This window comes from Aspergillus sclerotioniger, assembly GCF_003184525.1.
Source record: "Aspergillus sclerotioniger CBS 115572 chromosome Unknown BO94scaffold_31, whole genome shotgun sequence".
Lineage (NCBI taxonomy): Eukaryota > Fungi > Ascomycota > Eurotiomycetes > Eurotiales > Aspergillaceae > Aspergillus > Aspergillus sclerotioniger.
Window position 1 is genome coordinate 345,876 of NW_020291021.1, and position 23,802 is coordinate 369,677.

General features: G+C 52.0%; 8 protein-coding genes across 8 annotated transcripts; 4 read left to right on the forward strand and 4 right to left on the reverse strand.

Moving 5' to 3' along the window:
* Positions 1-196: 196 nt before the first annotated feature.
* On the reverse strand, positions 197-2,613 carry BO94DRAFT_538920 (ribosome-associated complex protein SSZ1). The gene is made up of 5 exons (XM_025612585.1): positions 2,423-2,613; positions 2,264-2,300; positions 2,081-2,207; positions 1,252-2,023; positions 197-1,197 (listed from the first exon to the last, which is right to left on the reverse strand). The coding sequence occupies exons 1-5, from the start codon at positions 2,510-2,512 to the stop codon at positions 520-522; spliced, it is 1,704 nt and encodes a 567-aa protein (XP_025463624.1). The 5' UTR covers positions 2,513-2,613; the 3' UTR covers positions 197-519.
* Positions 2,614-2,978: 365 nt separating this feature from the next.
* Positions 2,979-4,306, forward strand: BO94DRAFT_538922 (exosome non-catalytic core subunit RRP40). Its single transcript, XM_025612586.1, has one exon. The coding sequence runs from the start codon at positions 3,046-3,048 to the stop codon at positions 3,880-3,882; it is 837 nt and encodes a 278-aa protein (XP_025463625.1). The 5' UTR covers positions 2,979-3,045; the 3' UTR covers positions 3,883-4,306.
* A 98-nt stretch (positions 4,307-4,404) lies between these two features.
* BO94DRAFT_627565 (MYB DNA-binding domain protein) lies at positions 4,405-7,464 on the forward strand. The gene is made up of 2 exons (XM_025617432.1): positions 4,405-4,577; positions 4,662-7,464. The coding sequence occupies exons 1-2, from the start codon at positions 4,514-4,516 to the stop codon at positions 7,091-7,093; spliced, it is 2,496 nt and encodes an 831-aa protein (XP_025463626.1). The 5' UTR covers positions 4,405-4,513; the 3' UTR covers positions 7,094-7,464.
* Positions 7,465-7,506: 42 nt separating this feature from the next.
* BO94DRAFT_538924 (putative UDP-glucose:glycoprotein glucosyltransferase) lies at positions 7,507-11,856 on the reverse strand. The gene is made up of 4 exons (XM_025612587.1): positions 11,697-11,856; positions 10,811-11,639; positions 10,503-10,763; positions 7,507-10,449 (listed from the first exon to the last, which is right to left on the reverse strand). Exons 1-4 carry the CDS (start codon positions 11,798-11,800, stop codon positions 7,555-7,557), a joined length of 4,089 nt encoding a protein of 1,362 aa, XP_025463627.1. The 5' UTR covers positions 11,801-11,856; the 3' UTR covers positions 7,507-7,554.
* A 1,505-nt stretch (positions 11,857-13,361) lies between these two features.
* BO94DRAFT_559868 (uncharacterized protein) lies at positions 13,362-14,754 on the reverse strand (the record flags this gene model as incomplete). Its single annotated transcript, XM_025614102.1, has 2 exons — positions 13,362-14,117; positions 14,173-14,754. 2 exons carry the CDS (start codon positions 14,752-14,754, stop codon positions 13,362-13,364), a joined length of 1,338 nt encoding a protein of 445 aa, XP_025463628.1.
* Positions 14,755-19,166: 4,412 nt separating this feature from the next.
* On the forward strand, positions 19,167-20,059 carry BO94DRAFT_427383 (SMP-30/gluconolactonase/LRE family protein; the record flags this gene model as incomplete). Its single annotated transcript, XM_025607452.1, has 2 exons — positions 19,167-19,516; positions 19,585-20,059. Coding segments are annotated over 2 exons (825 nt in total), but the record flags the coding sequence as incomplete, so codon positions are not given.
* A 50-nt stretch (positions 20,060-20,109) lies between these two features.
* Positions 20,110-21,056, reverse strand: BO94DRAFT_589411 (uncharacterized protein; the record flags this gene model as incomplete). The annotated part of the gene is made up of 3 exons (XM_025615948.1): positions 20,110-20,687; positions 20,739-20,862; positions 20,919-21,056. The coding sequence occupies 3 exons, from the start codon at positions 21,054-21,056 to the stop codon at positions 20,110-20,112; spliced, it is 840 nt and encodes a 279-aa protein (XP_025463630.1).
* Positions 21,057-21,296: 240 nt separating this feature from the next.
* Positions 21,297-23,749, forward strand: BO94DRAFT_627569 (amine oxidase). Its single transcript, XM_025617433.1, has 4 exons — positions 21,297-22,271; positions 22,320-22,484; positions 22,533-23,158; positions 23,243-23,749. Exons 1-4 carry the CDS (start codon positions 21,461-21,463, stop codon positions 23,654-23,656), a joined length of 2,016 nt encoding a protein of 671 aa, XP_025463631.1. The 5' UTR covers positions 21,297-21,460; the 3' UTR covers positions 23,657-23,749.
* Positions 23,750-23,802: the final 53 nt, after the last annotated feature.

A 23,802-nucleotide genomic window follows, 5' to 3' on the forward strand; every position in this document is an offset into this window, starting at 1 on the left:
TGGTGAACTTGTATAGAAAATATCTTCAAAGCCGGAATAAACTTGGAAGTTAAGAAATTATGAAGATTAGTACCAAGCGTCACAGAAAGATAACAAAGCCATGAGGAGAAGTCTTTTAACCATCTGCCCTTGGAGTCCTCTATGCTAACATGACTTGCTACTTCGCAGATGGAAAGGGAAAATTACGACACAGATATAACACTGAATACTCTTGGAATCATGAGATATCATCTAGAAAACCCATCGTTTTCTATTGCGCTTCAAAACAGCTCTATATACTTTTCAGAAGCCTTTTTTGATACATTCATCATCAATAAGTCGTGGCAAGACAGAATGCAGAGCGCATTCCCGTTGTCCTGCCCGGTCCGAAGGGCCCCAAACCAGTCACAGGAAAAACAGACTATGTTCAACAGATCAGTTTATAAAATTCTAGATCGATTCATAGAAGGAAAAGCATCGTTATAGGTCTTGTGGCGATCAGAGATATATGAGCAAGGAAATTATAGGCTAAAAGAAGATTTAGGCCTTGGGAGCCTCAACAACACCGCGGACGGCGCTCTGGCCGCCAACTTCCTTGGCCGTGATCTGCAGACCCAGGTCAGCGTTGACGTGAACAGTCAACTCGACCTTGCTGCCGGCCTTGACGCCCTTGACAGCCAGCTCGGCAATGGGCTTCTCGGTCTTCCAGACAATCTCACGGATCTCCTCCTCCTCGTCCTCATCGGAATCAAAGTCGGAGTCATCCTCGTCGTCCTCGGTCTTGGCAGGCTTCTCCTCCTTGGTCTTGGGCTCGGGCTTGGTGACCTTGATCTCGCGGACACCCTCGCAAACACGGATGAAGACGTCACCGCCCTCCTTGGGGGCAGGGAACTGCGCAAGGCGGCGAGCAGGGAGAGCAGTCTCGGCGTTCAGGAGAGCCTTGAAGTCAACGGTCTCTCCGGAGGTGAACTCGACACCAATGGCATTCTGGAGGTGGGGGGTGGCAGTGACCATGGGGTGGATGGACTGCTCGATGTCCTCCTTCTCGAACTCCTGGATCAGAGAGGCCTGGATGGCGGCACCTCTGGGGGCGAGCTCAGAGGGGTTGATGGCACCAATGAAAGTGGAGGGGGCGAGAATGGTGGTCTTCTCGGGGAAGATGTTGCGGGCAAGCTGGGCAATCTTGGGGGTGTGGGAAGTACCACCAGCGAAGATAACCTATAGTGGAATTAGAATGTGGCTGAAGGAGGAGCAGGGGATTAAGAAACGAACCTCGTCAATGTCCAAGACATCCAGACCCGCCTTCTTGACGACCTGGTCGATCAAGCCGGTGAACTGAGCGAACACCTTGCCAGACAGCAGCTCGTACCGGGTACGGTTGACAGTGGAACCGTAGTCGATGCCGTCCGCGAGACTCTCAATGCTGAGAGTGGCGTTGGTACCGAGACTCAGAGCCTTCCTGGTGGCCTCACCCTCCAGCTTCAGCTTGGCCAAACCGCGGGCGTTCTCCCGGGGGTCGGTCTTGTGCTTCTTGATGAACTCCTTGGCGAAGTGGTCAATGACGATCTTGTCCAAGGTAGCACCACCCAGCTCGTAGTCGTGGGCAGTAGCGAGAATGGTGTACATGCCACCACGGCAAGCAACGACAGCGGCATCGGAACGAGTGCCACCGAGGTCAGCGACGACAACCAACTTGTCGGTCACAACAGCCTCCGGCCGAGCATCGTAGGCGAGGACGGCAGCAACAGGCTCGTGGATGAGCTGGAGGACCTCCAGGCCGGCAGCGTTGGCAGAGGCGATCAAAGCCTCACGCTGGGAATCCTTGAAGTCGGTGGGGACAGTGATAACGGCGGCGTTGACCTGCTTTCCAAGGAAATCCGAGGCGGACTGCTTCAGACGGCGGAGATGACGGGTTGTGATCTCGGAGACGGTGACAGTGTTGGGGGTCTCATCGGTGGTGTCGTTGATGGAGAAAGCAACGGTCGAGTCGCTCTGTTGAGGGTGGGCAGAGTTGTGGCAGGGAGTGGCGTCTATCGACTTGAAGCTGCAAGAAGTCCATCAGCATTCTTCTCTTTGCTTCCACCGGGACCGGTTGACATACTCCTTGCCAAGGTAATCTCTGAAGTAGGCAACGGTGTTCTTGGAGTTGCGAATAAGCTGGGCCTTGGCCTGGGTACCGTGGTACTCCTCGCCATCAATGTACGAGAGGACGGAAGGAATTTGACGGTCTGATGATGGGTAAGTTCAATGTTCAAATATCTTAGGGTATATGGAATGAACTAACCTCCCTCCTCGTTGGCAATAACCTCGGCCTTGCCTTCCTATGATTCCAGATAAGTCAGCAACCTGTCGCGGGATTGTACTGTGGGTGGGTAAAAGTTCCAATGGAACGGATCTGGCTGGGGACTGCGTCCATGTAGCCAGGGAACAGAAATTCACGTACGGCGTTGAGGCGGGCAATGGAGCTGGAGGAGTTGCCAAAGGAGATACCGATGGCGAATCTCTCGGCGGTGCCGTTGGTTTCGGAGCTCATCTTGACTGGGGGGTGTGCAAGGGAGGGGAATAAAAGAAATGGAGAGGAAGAATGAGGAGAAGAAGATCAAGTCAGTCGGGCTGCTGCTTCTCGATCCGCCGCGCTGCGTTTTGCCCCGATGGAAAAAAATTTTGGCTGGTTTGCAATTGGCGGGCACGTGTGGCTGGTGCTTATCGATAGTGGTTGTGGCGGTGCCGCTGCCACACTTTATGAACGATTATATTACTCCATGATATCGCGCCCATTCTGGGTCGGACTAGACATCTGGTGATTTTACGGAGATATGGGAAATCGAGGTTATCACTATTTATACAGATTGAATGGATTAGTTGCGTGGAAAGCGTAGCCCATATATGTCTACCATGCTCGCTCTTGCGCCCTCCTGCATATAGGTCACGTGGCGATAAGCAGTCCCGATAAGCCTGGGATTTGCGCTGCTTTTTCCCAGTCGCGGTCGACGCTCCAACAATCCTCATCTCCACGCTTTCTTCTCTCAACACCGCTGCAGGAACCAGTGGTTAAACACATTTACCATGTCATCCCCATTAGTACTTCTCCCTGGGGATGAGATCCCCTCCGAATACCTCCCTGCCACCAATTCCGCCCCATTGAGACTGGGCTCCGGTCTCCGTCTACTTTCACAACCGCCCTCTTCTTCACCTCAATCGTCTTCCCCTAGTCATGTCCTCACAGCCACGCAAGCCGGCATACTCTCCACCGATAACAAAAGAAACGCTGTATCTATTTTGTCATCTCCGAAACGCCGCTATATCCCTACTCCCAACGACCTGGTCATTGCGCAGGTCCACCATTCCAGTCCGGATTACTTCCACTGCATGATTACCCCGCAAACGCCTCATGTGGTGCTGGGACAGCTGGCATTCGAAGGTGCGACGAAGAAGACCCGGCCGATGCTCAAACAAGGTGATCTGGTTTACGCTCGTGTGCTCTCGGTCGGTCTTGGTGCGGGCGCGGAGGTTGAACTAACATGTGTGAACCCTGCGACGGGAAAGGCTGAACCCGGAGGATTGGGTCATTTGACGGGGGGCATGGTGTTTGATATCTCTACTGGCATGGCTGCTAGGTTGATGAGGGCGAGCTCATCCTCTTCCGACCAACAAGACGGCGTGGCCGGGTTGGTTGTGCTGGACGAACTGGGCAAGAAGTTGGAAAAAGCGGGTGGCTTTGAGATTGCCGTAGGAAGAAATGGCAAGGTCTGGGTGGACTGTTCCAATGGGGGAGATGCTGCTGTCAAGGCCACGGTAGCGATTGGACGATGCCTGACTACGATCGATGAACATGATCTGGGTCCAGCTGATCAGAAAAAGCTGGTGTCGAGGATATTGCGAGAGATGAAGATTGAAGTCTAGGAGGATAAATAGGAGTGTATGCTGTACATTTATGACTAATTGTGTGATATCATGCATTATTTGACGATTCCCGGCGTTCGATGTACTGTGGAAGAGAAGTGCAGGGCGATCTGGATGACCTATTATCCCATTCCAGGCAGTCCTACTCCGTGCATCTTGTTAACTAGACCAAGGTCTTCATTTACGGGTTGGTCAGTCCTTGTATGACAACAGGGATGAACATGCCGATTAGCCTCGCCGGGCAACTGGCTGATCAGTTCGTGGGAAGCCGAAGAATAGGGACCGGGGATGTTTCCAGGTTTGGGTCAGTACCTAAATAGGTGTGTTGAATTTGTATTGCGAGAATTGTGGAGTAGAATTGGGCGTTCTAGCTTCACATTTAGGCGTCGAACGGTGAAGTGGCTACATGAAGTGAAAGAGGAATGGAGGAATCGAGAAGGCCCCGAGGCTGACCGCTAAAGAAGCTTAAACGGCACCGCCAAAAGTCGCGCCGCCCGCGCCGCTCTAAGCTTCCTCGGCGATTTTTCTAAATTTTTGTCTGGCAGAAGATTGTCCCCCATCCACTCATTCCTCCACACTCTCCTCCGATTTCTTTTGGGGACCAGGCCTTTACATTTCTTACTCTTTCGATATGGGCGCCTCGTCGTCCCACTCTATTGACGAAGAAGAGCCCAATGCATATCCCGAGAATTTCGGTAAGTGACTGGCTTGCTTGCAGCTGTCGCAATGGATCTTTGCCTCCCATTATACACAGCCCGCTGATCTACCATGAAATGCAGATACTAGTCGAATGGCAATGGAGATTCCCTCGAGCTCCCCGACGAGTATAAAGAAAACCAAACGGGAGGAGCTGCAGCCCGACGACTCGATGACGTCCAAACGGAAGAGAAAGGCTCTGTCCAATGCCACCAACGACCAGAACAAGGCACCTGCCGCACCCAAATCGCCTCAATCGTCACCTCACGATGCATCCACTGCTCGTCCAGCGAAGCGCAAGAAGGTTACCGAGCCCAAACAGAAACAGACGCAAAGTCGCAAAGCGGAGACGGCAAAGCAGAAGTCGAAGGATGCACCTATGCCAGATGCGGCCCCAGTCTCACAGTCCTTAAATAACGAGGGCTCGAACGGTGCTCCCCATACACCCATAAAGGAATCAAGTACACCAGAAGCTGGCACTGAAGCAGTAGGAAAAGCGCCAGAAGGAGCCAGTGAGAATCCCACGAGCCAAGGAGAATTCAAAAAAGGAAAGCGCGGCGTGGATGCCAGTAAAGGAAAGGAAGGGAAATTGGTCGGCTTCTTCACCGCGGACGAAGTCAAGAAACTGGAAAAGTTCAAGCTTCATTTTTGCACTACCCACGGCGTCTCTAACGACACATTCGATCTTATGGTTCAGCATTCGGAAAGGGACAAATCAACACCATTCCCTTGTCATGCGGATGTCATCACGAAACCAACATTTTGGAAGGAGGTGTATGAGATTATCCCAAACCGGGACAAGAGGTCCGTTTATCGGTTCATGAGGCGGCATTTCCAATGCTCGGCGCAGAAGCCACATCACTGGACTCATGAGCAAGATGACGAGCTAATCCTACTCCACAAACGCCATGGGCCCAAATGGGCTTACATCGCCAAAATGATTGGTAGGAGCGACGACGATGTTGTACAACGGTGGAAGAATCGCCTCGAACATCGCCGTACGATGAACAGAGGCCCATGGTCTGAGGTGGAAGTACGCTCGCTACAGGAACATCTACAAGCTGCATGGACTGCCATGAAAGAGATCGGGCACGATGTTGGCCGGGATATCTACGAGATGGACGAAAGTTTGATAGCTTGGGGCCAAGTCAGCAACAAGATGAACAACTGCCGCTCTCGACAGCAGTGTGCAGACAAATGGCGCAAGGTAAGACGGAAGATTCTGGCTCAGCGCACTAAGGGAAATCCGGATGCTTTCTATGACCCTGTCGTCGAAACGAAACCGCCAAAGCGTCGAAGCAAGTCGAGAGCGATTGCGACCCCGTCGAGCCAATCGGACAAACAGTTCAAGAGTTCCGAATTTGTGAACTCGGATGACGACTCGGATGAAGAAGTGACTGAGACCCCCAGTGTGGATCAGTCAACAACGAAGACTAGCGAGGCATCATCTCCGGAGCCACCAAAGGCTGCAACTCTCAAGGCGAGAAGTAGTGGGGAAGCCAGTGATAAGTCTGATTCAGATAGTTCTGACTCCGAAAAGTCAGATTCAGAGTCGGATTCAGAGGACGGGTCTGATTCAGATGCAACATCCAGTGGGACTCGTATTAAATCTGAGGCCACATCCACCAGTGATTCCGGCGACGGACCCCTGAAGTTACAGAAGATAGAACATCCTGTGCCCAATGGCCTGTCACAGCGAGCAAAAAGCGCCTCCAATACTTCTGCCAAGAGAGGAAAAGTAACTCAACTGTCTACTTCCCAGCAGCAGAAAAACACAGCCCAACAGAAGAGGAAACGCTCCCCTGTGGTCTCTTCAGAGTCAGAGTCTGAATCCGAGTCCGAATCCGAGGACAGCGAAGACAGCGAGTCGAGATCGCCACCCCGCAAACGGGTTTCAAACCCTACATCAAAGGCTTCGACCGCCCTCAAACAGCAGAAAAAGACGGACAAGGTAGACACAAGCTCTGATACATCGTCATCGGAAGAGGAGTCGGATGACAGCAGTACTAGCGATAGCGAGTCGAGCTCGTCTTCCCAAAAGACGCCGATTACGGCTGGGAAACTCGAGAATAGCGACAATCAATCCCGACGTCCATCTGCCAGACAGGGGCTTACGAAATCCCACAAATTGCAGAGTCGGATCGAGCCTCCCAGGACCAAAAGCAGTAGCTTGTCAGATGACTCAGATAGCGACTCAGAGGATACATGGTCCGAGGATAGCGATAGCAGTAACAGTGTTTCCAGCGACAAGAAACCTGCCAAGTCGTCAAAGCACCATCAGCAAGTCGCCTCTGCTAATTCTGCACGCAAGCCCACGATACCCCCAGTTCAACTTGCTAAGAAAGCAGATAAGAAACGCCCCAAGATAACAAAATCAGTCAAATCGAATTCGTCTGATATCTCCAGCTCGGATGAGGATGAGTCGGCGGGCCAGTCGAGAGACGCCAAGTCTGACAGCGATTCTGAGTCGGGAACAGACTCCTCCGACTCCTCCGAGTCGGGATCCGACCATTGAACGAAGGATTATGCCGTATTAGTCTAATTTAAGAAGTAGGGATCAGGTTCTGAGCCGGACCCTCTATTGGATTGAATGGTCGACCTGAACCAGCTTCGAGGGAGGGTCTGGTCTGTTTGCCACACGAATGATGATTATATGCGTGATCCTCTTCTCTTCACCTCTTATGACCTTTCTCCTGCAATACTATGAGTACAAATAGCGTTTGTGCAATGTTTCGGTGTCCCATGTGGGTACAAGAAAAAAGTTTCTTATCTCCTTGCTTCATTCTGAGCCTTAGTGTTTCTTATACCCTAGTTAGGTGTTCTTGGTATAGATAAAACAAGGCTTTTCTGGACCAGACGTTACAGACTTTCTTATCTTAAAACCTGGTTAGTAGTAGATATACATATAACTTTAGTTATAATATATTTGCCACGTCTACTCGAAGGACAATCCGTTCTATGTATACAAAAGCCCAACTAAAGCTCATCCTTATTCCAGGTCTCCTCATCTTCCTCATCGTCAGGATACGATTGTCTCTGCCTTTCTTCCTCTTCCTCCTGTTGCTGCTGTTGCTGCTGTTGCTGAAGAGCAACCCTCTTCGACAAAGCAGCAATTTCATCATCGTACTCCGTCCACTCGGGCACCTGTCGTCTCGCCCGATCCAACTTCGGCTCCTTGGTCATCGGATTATTACACAGATCGATAGTGCGGGCCTGCGACTGCGACTCGTCGGAGCACCACGTCTCACACCATAGCCACTCTTGTGGCAGGCTCTTGATGGGGATGTAATGCTGCATGTGATTTGGAAGGTCCTGGTCCAGGTTGCTCAGACTCTCCGGATCGGCTGAGAGCATCTGGTACTGGCCTCGGAGACGATCGCCGGCTGCGAGGGCGCGGAAGCGGTTCAGATCAACGACGTAGAGTGCAGAGATGTGATATGGTTGGCCGCGGAGGAAGTTCTTCCAGTAACCTTGTTTCCAGAAGCGGAAACCTTCCATCTCATGGCGGGAGTCGCACATCGGGGTGAAGCCATAGGGGGCACCTTCGAGGTCGAGGGAGACGAGATCGTACATGTCTGTGCGGACTATTTGGTCGGCGTCGACGAAGATGACTTTGTCGAGGTCGAGGGGGAAAAGAACGTCCAGGAAGAGGATCTTGTAGCCCCAGATTTCGCGCTGCTTTTCTTGCTGGGCGCGCAGCCAGTGTGGCCATTTGTAGGTGACCATTTCGTAGGAGAACTTGTATTCTTGGGCGAGGTGGGGGAGAAGGGATTTGAAGGATGGGGAGAGGAACTGTTCGATGAACCAGAATTTCACGCTGTGTTTAGTGTTGCGCATGACTGAGACCATCATGATGTTGAGCATGCGCTCGTAGAGGTGACCGCTGGCAACGGAGAAGATGTTAATGTCGGCCTGCTTGCCGCTGGTTCCTTTGGTGTTGACCCCAACGCTGGAGAGGATGTCCGAGGCGAAGTTGAAGCCCTTAGACATGTAGTCCATAGCGGAGCCCGGTTTAGGGCCTGTCTCGAGAACATCTTCGGTCTCGTATCCCTTCTTTCGGGACACGCGTGGGAAGAGGGTTCGGCCTTGGAAGGAGAGGAGGGCCACTTCGTTGTTTTCGTCGCCCGGTTGGGGGTTGTAGCCAAGGCCGCCTACGCTGTCAAGGGTGAAGATTTGTTCGCTGCGGCCGGGTTTGAGGTTGATGTTCCACAGCCCAGGCTGGGCTTTGAATTGGAAGTATCCGAGGTTAGCCATGACTATGGTGTCGGAGAAGTGAGGGTTGTTCTCAGTTCCAAGGAGAAGCTGGACACCCTTAGGTGGGGATTTGACCGTCATATCCCGGGAGTGGCCCTCGATCAATATATGCTCCAAGGCATAGATGGCATCGACATCCGTCCCTTCCTTTACCGAGCTTAACTTGATATTATCAAGGTCATAGATGGAGTCCTTGGGAGCCACAAGCCATGAGGAGGGGACGTCCATTCCCAGGGTCAGCAGAGCTTCAACGGGAACGCCCGAGAAGGAGGCCGTAGGTCGGGAAACCGACCCATCGTCGTTGAATGAGGGCTGCGAGTTGAGAACGTAACGGTAGAAACGTTTGGTGGGCAGCTCTTTAATCTCTTCCCGCGGATTCAGAACCAACCTCACCCTGACGCTTGCCAGCTCTGACAGCACTTTCAGGATTGGAAGCCACCTCTGAGCCACTTCAGAAGTTGGATCAATGGATGCCACAATGGTGATTGCGGGATCTTCGGACGTGGAGACTGTGATCGCCGAGCGCAAGTTGTTCCACCGGTTGTACAAGAACAGCCGGATGTCTGAAGTCGACTCGAAGATGCCCTCAGGAACATCCGAAATAGTGGAAAGGGTAGTGAGAGACGTAAGCTTAGCAAAAGCTAGAGGGTCAGAAAGTTTTTCGCCAAACTCCAGCGCTTTGACAGCTTTTGCTACCGGAGTAATCCGCTTGTGCCTCTCGTAAGTCAGTAGCTGATCGAAGTCCTCCGAGGTCAGCTCAGTGTCCTCCGCAATCGGTCCAATAACCCTTCCATTGATGACAAGCGCTCTCATGCCCGGAGCGAGACCGAACTCTTCGACTACAGATTGCTGAGCCTCCCAGAATTGGGCAACGTTCCGAGCTTCCTCGTCTGATGGCGAGTCGGAACTGGTAATCGCCTCCAGAATGTGCGTGACATCTGTCCCCTTACCTCCATTCAAAGACCGGTAAACCGCGGAAGACCTAGCCATGGCAGGTGTTTCGGGCTTGGGGTTGTGTAGGAATAGGGCCTCGATTCCGCCGTGTGCCTTGCGGCTCTCGAGGGCTGCGCTGAGTAGCTCGTAGCCGGGCTCATCATCGAAATTGCCGATCACAATGACATGAGCACTTTCAAGCGCATCATCTTGATCCGACGCTATGCGTGGGATCTGGCCAAAGAGGTCTCTATGGGAATCAGCAATCTTCACCAGGTCCACAGCCCGAATCTCTTTTGGATCCTCCGGGATGAAGGCCGGGTTGCGTCGATCGAAGGCTTGGGAAAGGAAGAGCTCTGGCAACCATGTGTCTTCGTCGACTTCGCCGTCAGCAATCCGTTGTTGGATTAATTGAGTGTCTCTGCTGATTCTTGAGCTCATCTCCTGGGCCCAGTTCGCATTGCGGGTAACGGGGATCCCGTTAACGAAAGCATGCGACGCTTCGTGCTTCATCCCGAGGCGGTTTAGGTATGCAGTCGTTTTAGCCACTGTTACGTCCGAACTGTCATTCTTCAGGATCTCCTCTAGAGAAAGAGGCTGCTTTTCAGCACGCGCATCCCGATCCTTGGTCGCAGCCTGGAAGCAAGCCTTGTCCGGAGAAGCCAACTTGTTTTTGGAGGCAGACTATCCAGGTTAACAATCGAAGAATGATAGACAGTGGGATATAGGGCACTCACCACTTCGAGATAATTCATGAAACTGGCCAGACCAAAAGTCTCTTGGAGATAGTGAGCAACCTTGAGCTGAGCAATTGCCCCGTCGGAAAACGTAACCGGAATCAAGCCGAATCTCACGGGAATCTTGTTTTTCACAAAGACCTGGATTGTCTTGACGACAATATCCGCGTCCTCGGAATTAGTCAGGTCAACAGGGTACACAATGTTGTTTGCATCGCGGCGCACTGCGGGAAGTTGGCCTGGGTAGGTGCGTTGCATAAACTAATAAAATAAGCATCTTGACGTAAGAATTCTCAGATGGTACTTACACCTGCAAGCTCGCTCGACCAGGACTCGTACCGTGCATCCTTTTCAAGGTCATTCAACCACATGATCACACCCCCTCCCTCGATATCATCGCGGTAGTTGTAGCGCTGAGGGCCATCACGGGCCAGAGACTCTCCGAGCGATGGGTGCGCCAATAGCTCCACAGCCTCCTTAGCAGAGAGGCCTAGATTTCGGAACTTCTCGATCAATTTTCTTTCGCGACGTAGGTGGTCCAGAAGTGTGAACGCGTCCACTTGGCGAGGTTCAATTTGAACCCCATTGATCCACAGAGCGTTAAGTCCAGGAGGAAGCATACGCAATCTGCTGGATCGAATATCCTGTAGCAGCTCGGTGGAAATATTGTGAGCCGCGACTCTGGCGGAGTATTTGGGAAAATCCTGAGACAATTTCACGAGCGTGTCAAACGGGTCATCGCTATCCATCACATAGCTGGCTGTGTTCAGTCCAAGCCGCGAGACTTCTGACGAGGACAAGGGCCTCAGATCGTTCAGATCATCTTCTGCGTCACCAGGTTTCTTGGACTCCACGCCGTCTGGTCCTCTTTCTTCAGCAGCTCTGTCGTCAATTACGATATAGTCCGTCCGTTTCAAGGCGAGCTCAAGTCCGTAGCCAGACACGAACAGAGGACGTGAGCTCCAGTGCTGGGGGGGCCTGTATCGTACACGATAGGACATTTGTCCTTCCTTTGCCAGAGCACTTAACGATTGATGAAATTCCTTGAACATCGGGGACGCCACGTCCGCGTATAGAATTGCTGGGGGTAGGGATGGGTCTCCAAAGACACGATCGAAAGGAAGTTCTCGTGGGTCACTGTGGTTGCAACGGTCAGCCTACTATCAAAGCCCACGGTCCATAGATAGCACTTACTCAGATCCTGATACATCCTGCTGGGCGCGTTCCATGGCGGAAGAGCAGTATTGCTTTCCCTCCGAGTGGACCCAAACAGGACAGGCTGCATCTTGCGCCGCCATCAATGAGTGCTGTACAGACGCATTGTAAAACTGGTAGTGGGCTGTGATCCGCGGACTCGCGGACCGAATTGCCAACGACAGTTTGAAAGACGAGAGACTCTCAGGAGTCCTGAGATGCCCATCCTGATGTACAATTTCCAGAAAGCGATCATAGAGCTCTTTGTCCGTCACAGCATCATCAAATGTTCCATCGGCGATCCGGTCAAGCAACGGGAAGTAGGAAGTGGAGTTCTCCTCGGCAGCGGTTTCTCTATGAAAGTAAGTCAGATACCAATGTGAAACACTCAAGTAGACCTGGTCGCGAAGAGATGCCGCCTACATTAATTCTATCAGGTATGGTGGGGAATCGAATGAAGCTTGGAGAGCAACATTGACTGACGGACTTGCATGTCCGAGATTAGCCAGCACGCCAGCAATCAAGACAGATGCAAGTCGCCATGAGGCGACAGTGCCGAGTCCAGATACCATCGTGGTAGCCCACAATAGACACTGGTATCTAAAGTTGGATGCGGTGTTGACTAGCTAGCTATTCCCGATAAGCTAGCAAGCACACATAACGGGCGGATAAGCTCGACGCGATCAATGGCAACGGTGTGTGGGTTCGTGCAAATTTTCGAGATACAGAGTTAGGAAGGCATTAAGAATGCCCAGCTAGCCTCGGGCTATGAAATTTGAGAAATGTTGAGTTGAGAGGGCATTGCTTATGTGTCTGGGGGCATTTGGACACATCGCGGGATGGGGGAAAGCTGCTACGGTCGGCGCAGCGGCCAAAACCGCCAAACTTCCGTGTCTCCAACAGCAATCGTTCATTGGTCGGCATCGGCAGTAACTGGAATGGCCTCAATCTTGATGGATAAGCCGTTAATACCAATAGCTTCAGCTACCCTGGATAAACTGGCCGGAAACGTCCCCTGGCCTAGATCAATGGGATACAATGGGATACAATGGGAATTTGCATAGGACAGTATTGAAGGTAACAATCTCATGAGGTAGTGATCCCACGCAGACTTGTAGGCAATCTAGGCCGCTTCTTCACTTACAAAAAGGATTGAGCCTACTACTTATGTGCAGGAATTGATTGACCCAACGGTATGTAGTTTTGATAGTTTTCATTGTCAGTTGTTTGGTACAAAAAGCAGGACTCGCTAATAAAAACATAGTCATAATCATGTATGTCGGTCAGTAATCGTAGAATAATGTGTCGGCACTTTTGTCTTTCCGGCTTTTGTGCTTTTCCACTCCAATTTGCTTTAAATCGCTTGAAAATAACCCCCATGCGCCAGTATGTTTCTTCTATGCCAGCCCAACTGGCCTGAAAAAAATCCATAAAACAAAGAAAACAATCGAGTGATAACCTGTTGCACCTTGAAACTCAAAGAATCCGCATGCCAACTCCCCAATAAATCCAGTGTTGAAGCATCCAGGCTCATGTCGATTCTCACTTTTGTTCTTCAAAACTGCCTGAAGAAAAAGAAAGAACGAAATGTGATAAAGGAAATTGTAAGAGAACGGGATGAGAGTGAAGAGAGTCAAGCACCAGGCTATCATCTTCAAAGCATTCTCATGAAGTATCCTTGCTGAGTTGTTTGGCGTGGGCCTTTTTGCGGGTGGAAGCCTCCCACAGCAGCCGTCTTCTTTTCTGTTCATCCACCTCAAAGAGTGAATTTTCTTCCATTGAGCGGCCAACAACATTCTCCGACCGAGCACCGAGGGCACTCGTGGATCTCATCTTCTTCAGATTCCTAGATTTCCCGGCGTCGCCCAGTTTGCGAATTTCGCGGGCCAGCCGCTCTAGAGTAGACCCCGATTTGTGAGTGGCCCCCTTGGGTGAGGGAGGGGGAGGGAGGGGCTTCTCCAAGACATCCTCCACACCCTTGCTACCGTCGACAGGTGAAGAAAGAAGCTTGTCCGATGAACCGAAGCTGATGCCCGAATCTACCTTGCGGCCTTTATGACCCCGAGGCTGAGACTCGATACCTTCGTCGACGCTGTTCGGACCATTAACCATCGTACACTCATCAATGATCTCGTTGGCCGATCGAAGGTACTTGTCTAGAGCCTCCCTGACCAGCGGCCAGCCATTGTCTGCACCCTTGGGGGCACCCTGGGCGATAACCTTGGTCAGAACGTCTGGACCGTTGGCCTCGACGGCTGCGATATAGCGGAAGAATCCATCCCGTTGCGACTTCAAAATCTGCGGGGTGAGATGCGAAGTGGGAGGGACGGTTGCATCTGTAACCGGGGGAAAGAGTGTGTTGAGCATAGCGATACAATTGGCCTTGTTGAATGGCTCCATCAACATCTCGTTGATCAACGTCTAGTGGGATGGGTCAGCATGAATCATCCCCCTAACTAGCTACAGGAATGCTTACCCAGCGACGTAGACCAACATAGATCTGAGTGTAGAGAGCTTCCAATCGGCGGCCTTGAACACCGATGGATTCAAGCCAGGCCAAAACGCCCGGGTACTTTCTCGCCAGCTCGGACTTCTCCTTCACATCATTGGGCTCCATTCCCAGCCGCTGCAGTGCATCTGCGACCTCCTTCCTACGGCGGTTCTCGAAGTCCTTCAGGTAGTCCAGAGCGGTCAATGCCTGGGGGAAATCGACCTCTTCCAACTGGAGAGTGAAACAACGACGCAGGAATGAGGTAACAAAGCTTGGAGGGAGGGAGCAGGGCTGCGAAGGCAACCGAGAGATCTGATGGGTCAGTTGAGCTCGGAAGTCGGCGGCAGGGTCAAGTGAGTCCTGGGAAGTTGACGAATTCGACGGACGATGAAAGGCTGTCTCTGGAGCGCGGGTACCAGTCGCAGGTGGTCTGGTGGGGTTGCAGTTCAACGAATACATGGTGCGCAACGGGATCTCGTAAGTACCGGGGTAGCGAAGACAATGGTCGAAGATCCAGGTAAGTGCGGAGCCGTCGGGAGCATCCAGCGGTTCCTCGACACGCGCCATTTTTGGTGAGGATGATCGAGAGGGTAATGAGAGTCGGGGTCAGAAAAAGACTGAAGTCTCCTGGTCGGCCAGAAGCTGCGGAGACGCCGGGATATAAAAGCCAGTCTGGAAAGCCAAGCGGGCTGGGGCCACTCGGGGAAAAGGGAAGCCAGGGGGAAGTGTGTGTACGACGTGATAAGACGTGCAGAGAGTCAGAGTGGGCAAGAGTTGGTCGCAATGACGGCTGGCATCAGCTGCGTGTAACCTGTCCTCCCATAGCACGGATATGCACCTCGAAAATCACGCGAAAAGGACGTCGACTGCCCTTGGCTAGGGAGAGCAGGAGCGGCTATCCCTTTGGTTCCCGGTGTGAGGGGGGCAAACGGTTGAATCAGGCCGGCAGGGTGTCTCGTCGATTCCCGGGCGGAGGCAAACTTTAGCTTTCTTTGTGATTTCTTTGGCTGATTGGTGCTTCCAAATCCTGGAGAAGAAAGAAACAAACCAAGAAAGGCGCAGGATTGGCTGGACGGCGAAAAGGGATCGAGGGAGCGGATCGATATGTATGGGCCAAGTTACACAGACGCAATAGTCCCCGGATAAGGTTGCTTTCAAAGCAAACAACCTGGGCGAATCGCAGCACGGGAAGTGAAGGTGAGCGATAGGTTGAATCCTTAAATGGTTCCCCTTTCTCGAGGACCCTGGGATGTGTCAACGAGCGATAAAGAACCAAGTTGGCGGATCGATATTAGCAAGCAATAGTGCCAATGAGGATCAGAGTGGGGAACGAGTGTGGAAGGAACGAATGAGACACAAGGGCAAGGAAGGAGGTATCGACCGAGCACCGGGATGAGGAAGGGAAGGTGTGATGTCTGGAACAAAGGACGCCGACTGAGGAACGAGAAATCGATAGCCTTAAGAACGAGGTGAGACTTGATGTGGAGAGAGAGGGGAAGGGGATTGTACTTGTTATCGTTAGTCAGAAATAATCATGAGTCGCGAGGAGGATTTAGTGACGGATTTAGTGTCAAAAGAACGCGGTTCTGGACTTTGGCTGCCTCCACTTTCATCCGCCAACCCAGCGACCCCCCATTCGCGTGTAGCACTTTACCGTTTTACGACTTTTCCCTACCAGAACCAGAACTTGCACCTCGGCCAGTCAGGTGCCGCCTCCTGTTCTGGCTGACTCCAGGATCGATCGGCTTCATCCCGGTTCCATGGATGTCATCCGTCCTGGTGAGTTCCGTTCCTTCCAACCGTTTCCGCTTGCCAATCACATCCCGCTAGTCTAACGGCACACGAGATGATTGTTTGTTTACACTTTACACCGGCCTACCGAGGTTGTATAAGTGGGCACAAAAATACCAAGTACATCTGTTATACTCCCCAGCAGCACGCGAGAGGGAAAACCCCTCCGGCTTCCAAAACCAAACCCACATCTACATTTATCCGCAGTCGATTTATTTTTACGCCAATTCGCCACAGGCCGCATAAGGGGATATGCACGGGGATGCAGCATCGACCAGCCAGACTTCCGCGTAAGAGGTTCCGGGCCCCAGCAGGCTAGATTTAGGTCGTTCGGAGGACAAACTCCTTCGCGGTCGGCACGAACTAACATCCCAGGAGGGGTTAGGCCGCCGATAATTGGGGCAACATGAACGGGGGTCTGGAAATTCAAAATTGAGCCCTGGCGTCCCCCCTGATGGCTGTGGGGGTTCTCTGTTCGCTGTCGGTCTCGATCTTTTGCGGCACAAGTACAGCGATGAGTGAAAATTTGCACGTCGGGCGTGCTTTCTCCGTACGGGCAATGCAGGTGGACTCGGTTGATTGATAGCGGGATCACTGGGTCCATTGTACGTACCATACCACCTTGGTTCCTTGGAACGTGTGACACACTGACACCCCATGAAAAGCGACACATCCCACGGGTCAGCCCTCGGTTCAGTTGCTTTCTACCGGCCTGTCAATGACTCCATTGGGGTGTCAGTCGAGGAGGGCCCGCCGGTGTCTTCGACTAGTTCTGGTTCTGGGACCGTCGGGGTGGGGCCGAGTCAGGACACGCAATCTATATCAGGACAACCGCCCGCGGAGCCACCAGGAGATAGGCAGATTAGCGAAATGAGGCAACTATTGGCACACGGATCTCTTGCTGGGCAATAAATAGCATCGCCAGTGCCTCATACGGCGAGGCTCGGTCTCGCATTGCGTACATTCGGACTCCGTATGGCAGTACACATCAGAAACTTAAAGAGGAAGACAAAGGCCGCGTGACTGGGATGTGCTCACTTCCTCTCCCTTGAACTCTGACCATGGTTTTACCTGAAACAGACTAACACGAGCCCGATACATATCTATCTACGTCCGCCATAGGCAACGCCCTTTCCCAAGCTTCAAAGTAAAGCCGCGACAATAGCTTCCGATTTGACAATTGCCGATTGGACAAGGTACGACCCAGCCTAAAGGTTCATATGCACAAACACGCAAGACTGCCTCAAATCACGGCGACATATCAGCCAAACAACTGTCGCTGCCGGGACTGTGATAAGGGGCATATCTGCAGCTGGATGGGATGTCATCCTAGGAGATCATGAATTTACATTGGTCGCATAGCTTTCCCTTCCGGCTGAGTAGGAAAAAGCAAGATCAACGCGGAAGACGGAGTCTTCTTGGGATTGGCTACTGTCAGGCAGACGATCAATCAAAGGCCTGCTCCTGCATGCAGTGTGGGATGTGATCTACCATCTTGCCCACGAGGAGGACAATTCCGTCCAGGCTGCTGGGGCGCAAAAAGCAAGAAATTAGTATGGAGTACTACTCCGTATCTAGGGCCCGAGGAAAGAAGAAAACAACTGTAGGATTATAAACAGTAACAATCCGTAGATAGCTATCGGTGATTCAGGTGCCTTGCTTATCCCTTTCTTCCGGAGGGCCCGGGATGACCGGAAAGCCGGGGATCGAAGCCATTTCACCTGAGACAAACCGATTGATAAAGCCGCCCCTTATTGCCGGGGTACGACGATCAGTCAGCCATGATCTCATCGCCAAAGGTGCTAATTGACACTAGCGATCGCCTTGTTGACAGGGTGACAGGGGGAATCTGCTACCTGTCCAACCAGAATACGCAGAGTACGGGGTCGAATCTAGTATTCAGGTACCTACGCAGAACACGAAGCTGCATATGCTGTAGATATCACGGCCATTCCTGCCAGATGTCAGATTGCCTGCAGTCATTTTCCGAAGACGGGTCCAAGGCAATGCAGCTCACCCACGCGGACCTTTTATGCTCCAGCTATTGGCCACCGCATGGAAAGAACTACTGCCTGTCTGTGCAGATGAGCTGCACTACGTAGGCAGGCAACTCTTCCACCTGGGAGTCGGTGAGGCTTGAGAAGATGATTTGTGGGATAGTGCGTGGTACCTGACAGAGAACGAGGATTTGAAATCAGCGTCAGGTATCCACTCAACTAGCAACGCAGATACAGAAGATGGCGGCATTCAGGTCTGCAGTTTCTTTCAGAGACACGTTGCACTCCTGATAAAGCAGCATCATCGGACAGCCCATTAATGCCCGGAAACAGCTAAGCTCTACGCGAGATTCTTTGGTTCGGTCTTTTCTTTTGCGCACGAGAATGTGCGGTATTTTGAGGGATACTGAGCGGTATGAAATGTGGCGCAATGATATCGAGACTGGGATACGGAGTAGTCAATGGAAGGATCCCTGGTGCCTGAAACGAACGAATGAAGCTTGGTCTGTCACCGATTGTTCTGAATAACCCCCACATCGTTCTTCTGGTTCCAGCAAGGACACACAGAGACCCCTTCCTTTCAAACCAGCTTGAGGATTCAACTATGGACCTTGTGGATGTCTCCAAAAGACCCAATGGCATATCAATTCAATCTCAAATACACTCTTCAATGGCCAAAAACTGCATTTGTTGAGTCGCTTCGCCTCTGGGGTCGGTTCAATTGATCATTTTCTGATGAAACGAGGCTGTATTGTGAGCAGATATTGAAGAGTCTTGCTGAGGTGGCCCGGAAGGCCCCGATAATGCATGTGCAGTTAGTTCCTCTGGTTCTCCCTGGCGAAATTAGGTTCGATATGGGCCTTTGTTCCTGGCCACCTACCTTTTCTCTCACGAGATGCACGGGGGCTTTGCATGTCCTAACACTATAACATTGGTAGAAACAGTAGACCGATATTGCTATTGTGGCCAGCATCCATAGAGAGAAGATACTACAAAACCAAGGAAACCAAGACCGGAGTCAGAAACCAGAAAGAGGGGGATTGACTCGGCCCAACCGAACTACACAAATCGTACTTAACTCTTACTACCAACTTCTAAACCTTCCCATTCCAAATCCCCTACTTCCTTTCTTTAACAGACCATACATCCAACATGCAAAATCCCATTCCCGCATTTATCCCACCCCACACCCTCCTAGGCGAGAGCCCAATATACCGCCAACGGGACCAAACACTCCACTACATCGATGTTCTCATCTCCACTATCCACATAATCCATATATCTGTCCCGGACAAACGGAGATCCATTACGTGTCCTGAACCAGTTGCCTCGGTGAATCTCTGTGAGGGCAATGATGATGCTGGTGGATACTTGGTTTGTACATATACAGGTATTGCAAGGCTTTCGGAGGATGGAGAATGGACAGCTTTGAAGGAGCTTGTGACCGATAAGGAGAGGGGGAAGGTGCGCTTGAATGATAGTGCGGTTGATGGTAAGGGACGGTTGTGGGTTGGGTCGTTGGATATTTGGCTCGATGGATCGTATGTATAATTTCGTTTTGCTGGTTGCGGTGATGGAGGGTTGTTTGGCTGACTGGTGGCGTGGATAGGGATGTGAAACGCCCGTATATCCCAGATGGATATGAACCGCTTGGCTCGCTATATCGATATGACCCTGATGGGTCGTTGCATACGATTATCGACGGGGGAATTGTTTGTTCAAATGGGATTGGCTGGACCGGTGATTATTGTACTATGTTCCATACGGATTCGTTTCGGCAGACTATTTGGGCGTTTGATTATAAGCTGGAGAGTGGAGATATTTGCAATCGGAGAGTACAAGTGGATCGATCGGGACAGGAGGGAGAGCCGGATGGATTGGTGGTTGATACTGAGGGGTGTTTGTTCACGTTCATCTGGGAGGGATCGATGGTGGAGAAGTATGATCCTACCGGGGGGCTTGTTCGACGGTGGAGATTAGATGCCCATAATGTGACGCATGGAGCTTGGGCTGGTGAGAGAATGGACCAACTGTTTGTGACCACGGCCAAAGGGAAACGGACGGATCAGGGTGGGGGGCTGTTCCTGATAAATGATACTGGGAGTGTAGGGGTGAAACGGGGTACGTTTATGATTTAGACAGATGAATTGAAGTGGTAGTGATGGTGATGATGAATGTGATACACTACCCCCGATGGTCCTGGTACAGCTTCGACACTCTCAGGGAGCAGAGACGGCACAGAGTCTTCTGGTGTAGGAAGTGCCATGGCATCGGATAATGGGAACTCGTCCATGATCGGCACATCCATCGAACCGTGCAGGTTCAGGGGATCACTCGGATTTATGTCTGGTATAGGGGACTCCCAGTCCCATCCTGTGGTCATTGCGGTAAACAAGGACTCGTCTTCGAATGATGTGGTCAAAATGGGTGTTGACTCCTCTCTCTCAGGGCTTGATGATGAAGAGGACGACGAGCTCATGCAGTCGATTGACCTGGAGAGCTTGCGCCATCGGTTGCGACACGTTAATGGTGGCCGTCCATGAAGGAACGTCGAGATGGTAGACCAGGCGTGGCCCAGCTCGGCCACCTTCTCCTGCAGTAGCTGGTCTTCTTCTGGTGTCCACGCACGCAGGCGTGCCTTTGCCAACGGACATAAAATGTCATTGTATCGTTTCGCGCACTGATCATCCTTCCGACCTGGAATTAGCAGAGCTGGTATTGTTAGCAGATTGCCTGCAGTAGCCGAGTCAGGATCCAGCGTACCGATCTCCTTCCAGGCAGGGCCCAGGCGCTCGTAGGCTGCCACCAAAGTCCGGTCTTCGTCCGCGGTCCATCGACCTTTACGCAGCCTGGGATCTAGCGAGTGAAACCACCGCTTGCGACAGTCCTAGCCTTGTTAGTTAATGCGTCAGCTTAGTAAACTGTCTAAGAAAGGTAGCTTACCTTGTTGGTGCGTCCCGGGAGACCCTGGGAGATTTCATACCACTTGCTATTGTGTCCTCGCTGGTCACCGTAGCGTTGAACCAGAAGACGCAGTTTCTCATCTTCTGACGGCGTCCACCTCCGACTTGTTTTGGCCATTGTGATAGATTGATGGGGGGGGGGGGGGGGGGGAAGAAGAAGAGAAAGCAAGGGTTGGAGTCAACATAGCAGATAGATAGTGAGTGATACATAGTGTGGCTCGCCGGTGACAGGGCTTATCAGCGCAATCCGCTTATCTCGAGGCCCCCGCAATCGGGGCGGGGATCGGAGGCCTGCTTGACAGCCTTGACTCGGCCCGCAGATGCCCAGACTTTGCTACGATCCACTACCCAGAGCCGAGTTCACGAGTATCGACTTCATCGAGATAGTACTCCTCCGCTGTAGTTGCACTCGGCCCAGAATGAGCCCCTACATAAGATGGCCACGCGACCAAGGCTATTGACGGTTATTCCATCCATCAGCCTCCTCCTTTCCACTCCAACCTTCATTCCAATCTGTTAACCATGTCACTGCACCCTCTTGATCCCGCCACGGCGGAAGAGATCGAACAGGCCACTTCGTTTGTCAAGTCGGTCTATCACGGAGTCCCTTTGCACTTCAAATGCGGTGGTCTACAGGAGCCCCCCAAGGCCGCCCTGCTCGAGTTTCTCGACGCCGAACACAACAACAAGCCGCTTCCTTTCCTCCCGCGATGCATCTTCCTCAATTGGTACATCAAGAAGACTCCCCGTCTTTTTGAGGCAGTTGTGGATGTGACCAACGGCGCCTTCGTTTATCACACAGAACTTCCCCGAGACTTTCATGGTCCAGTGGACCGGGCGGAGATGAATGAGGCCGCTCAGGTTGTCCTGGCTGACCCCGCGGTGCAGGCGGAGATCAAGCGCCTGCAAATCGATGATACCACGGTCGTTCTCGATCCGTGGGATTATGGCGTGGATGGTGAAGAGACACAGGAGAGACACACACAGGTGTTCATGTATATGCGCAACCCGAAAAATAACGACCCAGACTCTAATCACTACTGCTTCCCTCTGGATTTCATGGTCATTGTCGATCTCTGTGCCATGAGAGTGAAGAAGATTATTCGACTGCCTCTAGGAGCCGATGAAAGTGTGACGCAAGGCTCCAACGTGCCTCATCGTCGCACAGATCCGGCAGAGCCTGAATATGACCATCGACTACAGAAAAGCCCTCCCCGGACAACGATGAAGCCTTACCAAGTCATCCAGCCCGAGGGTGCCTCTTTCACCGTCAAGGGACACCTGATCGAATGGGAGAAATGGCGATTCCGAGTGGGATTCAATTGGCGCGAAGGTATGGTGGTCCTCCAGATTGACCAAGACGGATGCTTATAGCGAGCAGGATTGACTCTCCACGACCTTTCATTCGACGGTAAAAGTAATTTCTATCGTCTGTCTCTGGCCGAGATGTTTGTTCCTTACGGTGATCCGCGTAATCCCATCTACCGCAAAGGCGCGTTCGATTTGGGAAATGTGGGTGCGGGCGTGACAGCAAACAACCTTCAGCGTAAGACTATTCCCCTCTGAGTCAATGCTCTAAGCTTATCTCTATTAGTTGGCTGTGACTGCCTCGGTATGATCAAGTACATCGATGGCCACGTCGTTGCGGTTGATGGCAGTGCGGCTCCTCGACCTAATGCCATCTGTATCCACGAGATTGACAACGGCATTCAATGGAAGCACACTAACCATCGCACTGGGAAGGCCACGGTGGTCCGCAAGCGTCAGCTGGTCCTGCAGACAATCATCACCGTTGCCAACTACGAGTACATTTTCATGTGGTACTTCGATCAGTCTGGCGAGATTACCTTTGAAACCAGAGCCACTGGTATCCTCTCTACCCAGCCCATTGGCAAAGACGTCACGGTTCCCTGGGGAACTCGAGTGGCAGATGGCGTCATGGCCCCGTATCATCAGCATCTATTCAGCGTGCGAATTGACCCTGCAATTGGCGGTCATCAAAACAGCTTTGCGTCGACGGATTCTGTGGCCATGCCATGGGACGACCAGCTCAACCCTCTCGGGACTGGCTATGTGACAGAGCAGAGTATCCTCGACCGAGCAGGCTCTGTTGAGGACGACGTCAGCAAGGGCCGAGTGTTCAAGATTCTGAACGAGAACATCGAGAACCCAGTCTCAGGGACCCCGCTTGGATATAAACTTGTTCCTCATCGATCCCAGGTAAGCGCCCCCCCTCCCCTCAAGTCAATGATAGCAAGGTATCAAGAAGCATGATCGGAAGACCGAGGCTGATTCCACATACAGATGCTCCTAGCCAAGCCCGGGTCCTGGCACTGGCGCCGCTCGGAGTTCGCCGAACACTCAATCTGGGTCACCAAATACCACGACGACCAGCTTTTCCCTGCCGGAAAATACACTAACCAATCGCTGGGTGGCACTGGAATCAAATCCTGGATTGAAGACAGGGAGAATGTGCGCAACGAAGACATCGTTATCTGGCACACATACGGTCTTACACATAATCCCCGCGTGGAGGACTTCCCAGTGATGCCCGCAGAGATTGTTCAGGTGCATTTGAAGCCGTACAACTTCTGCTTATTCAACCCGACGAACAATGTGCCGCCTTCTAACCAAAAAGCGAACCAGAGCGTTGCGTACAAGGCACCTGAGCCTGAGCCTGAGCCTGTGGGGCCTGTTTGCTGCAAGAGCAACTTGTAGCCGTGACGGTTGGGGCGTTTGAAGTTTTCATGCAATATAAACTGCTAGTCAAGACAAAAAGATATTTAACTGTCGGAAAAAAGTTATCCATCTATTGCATCACTTTACTGCTATGTCCTTATATCTAACATCCGTACAAATTTTCT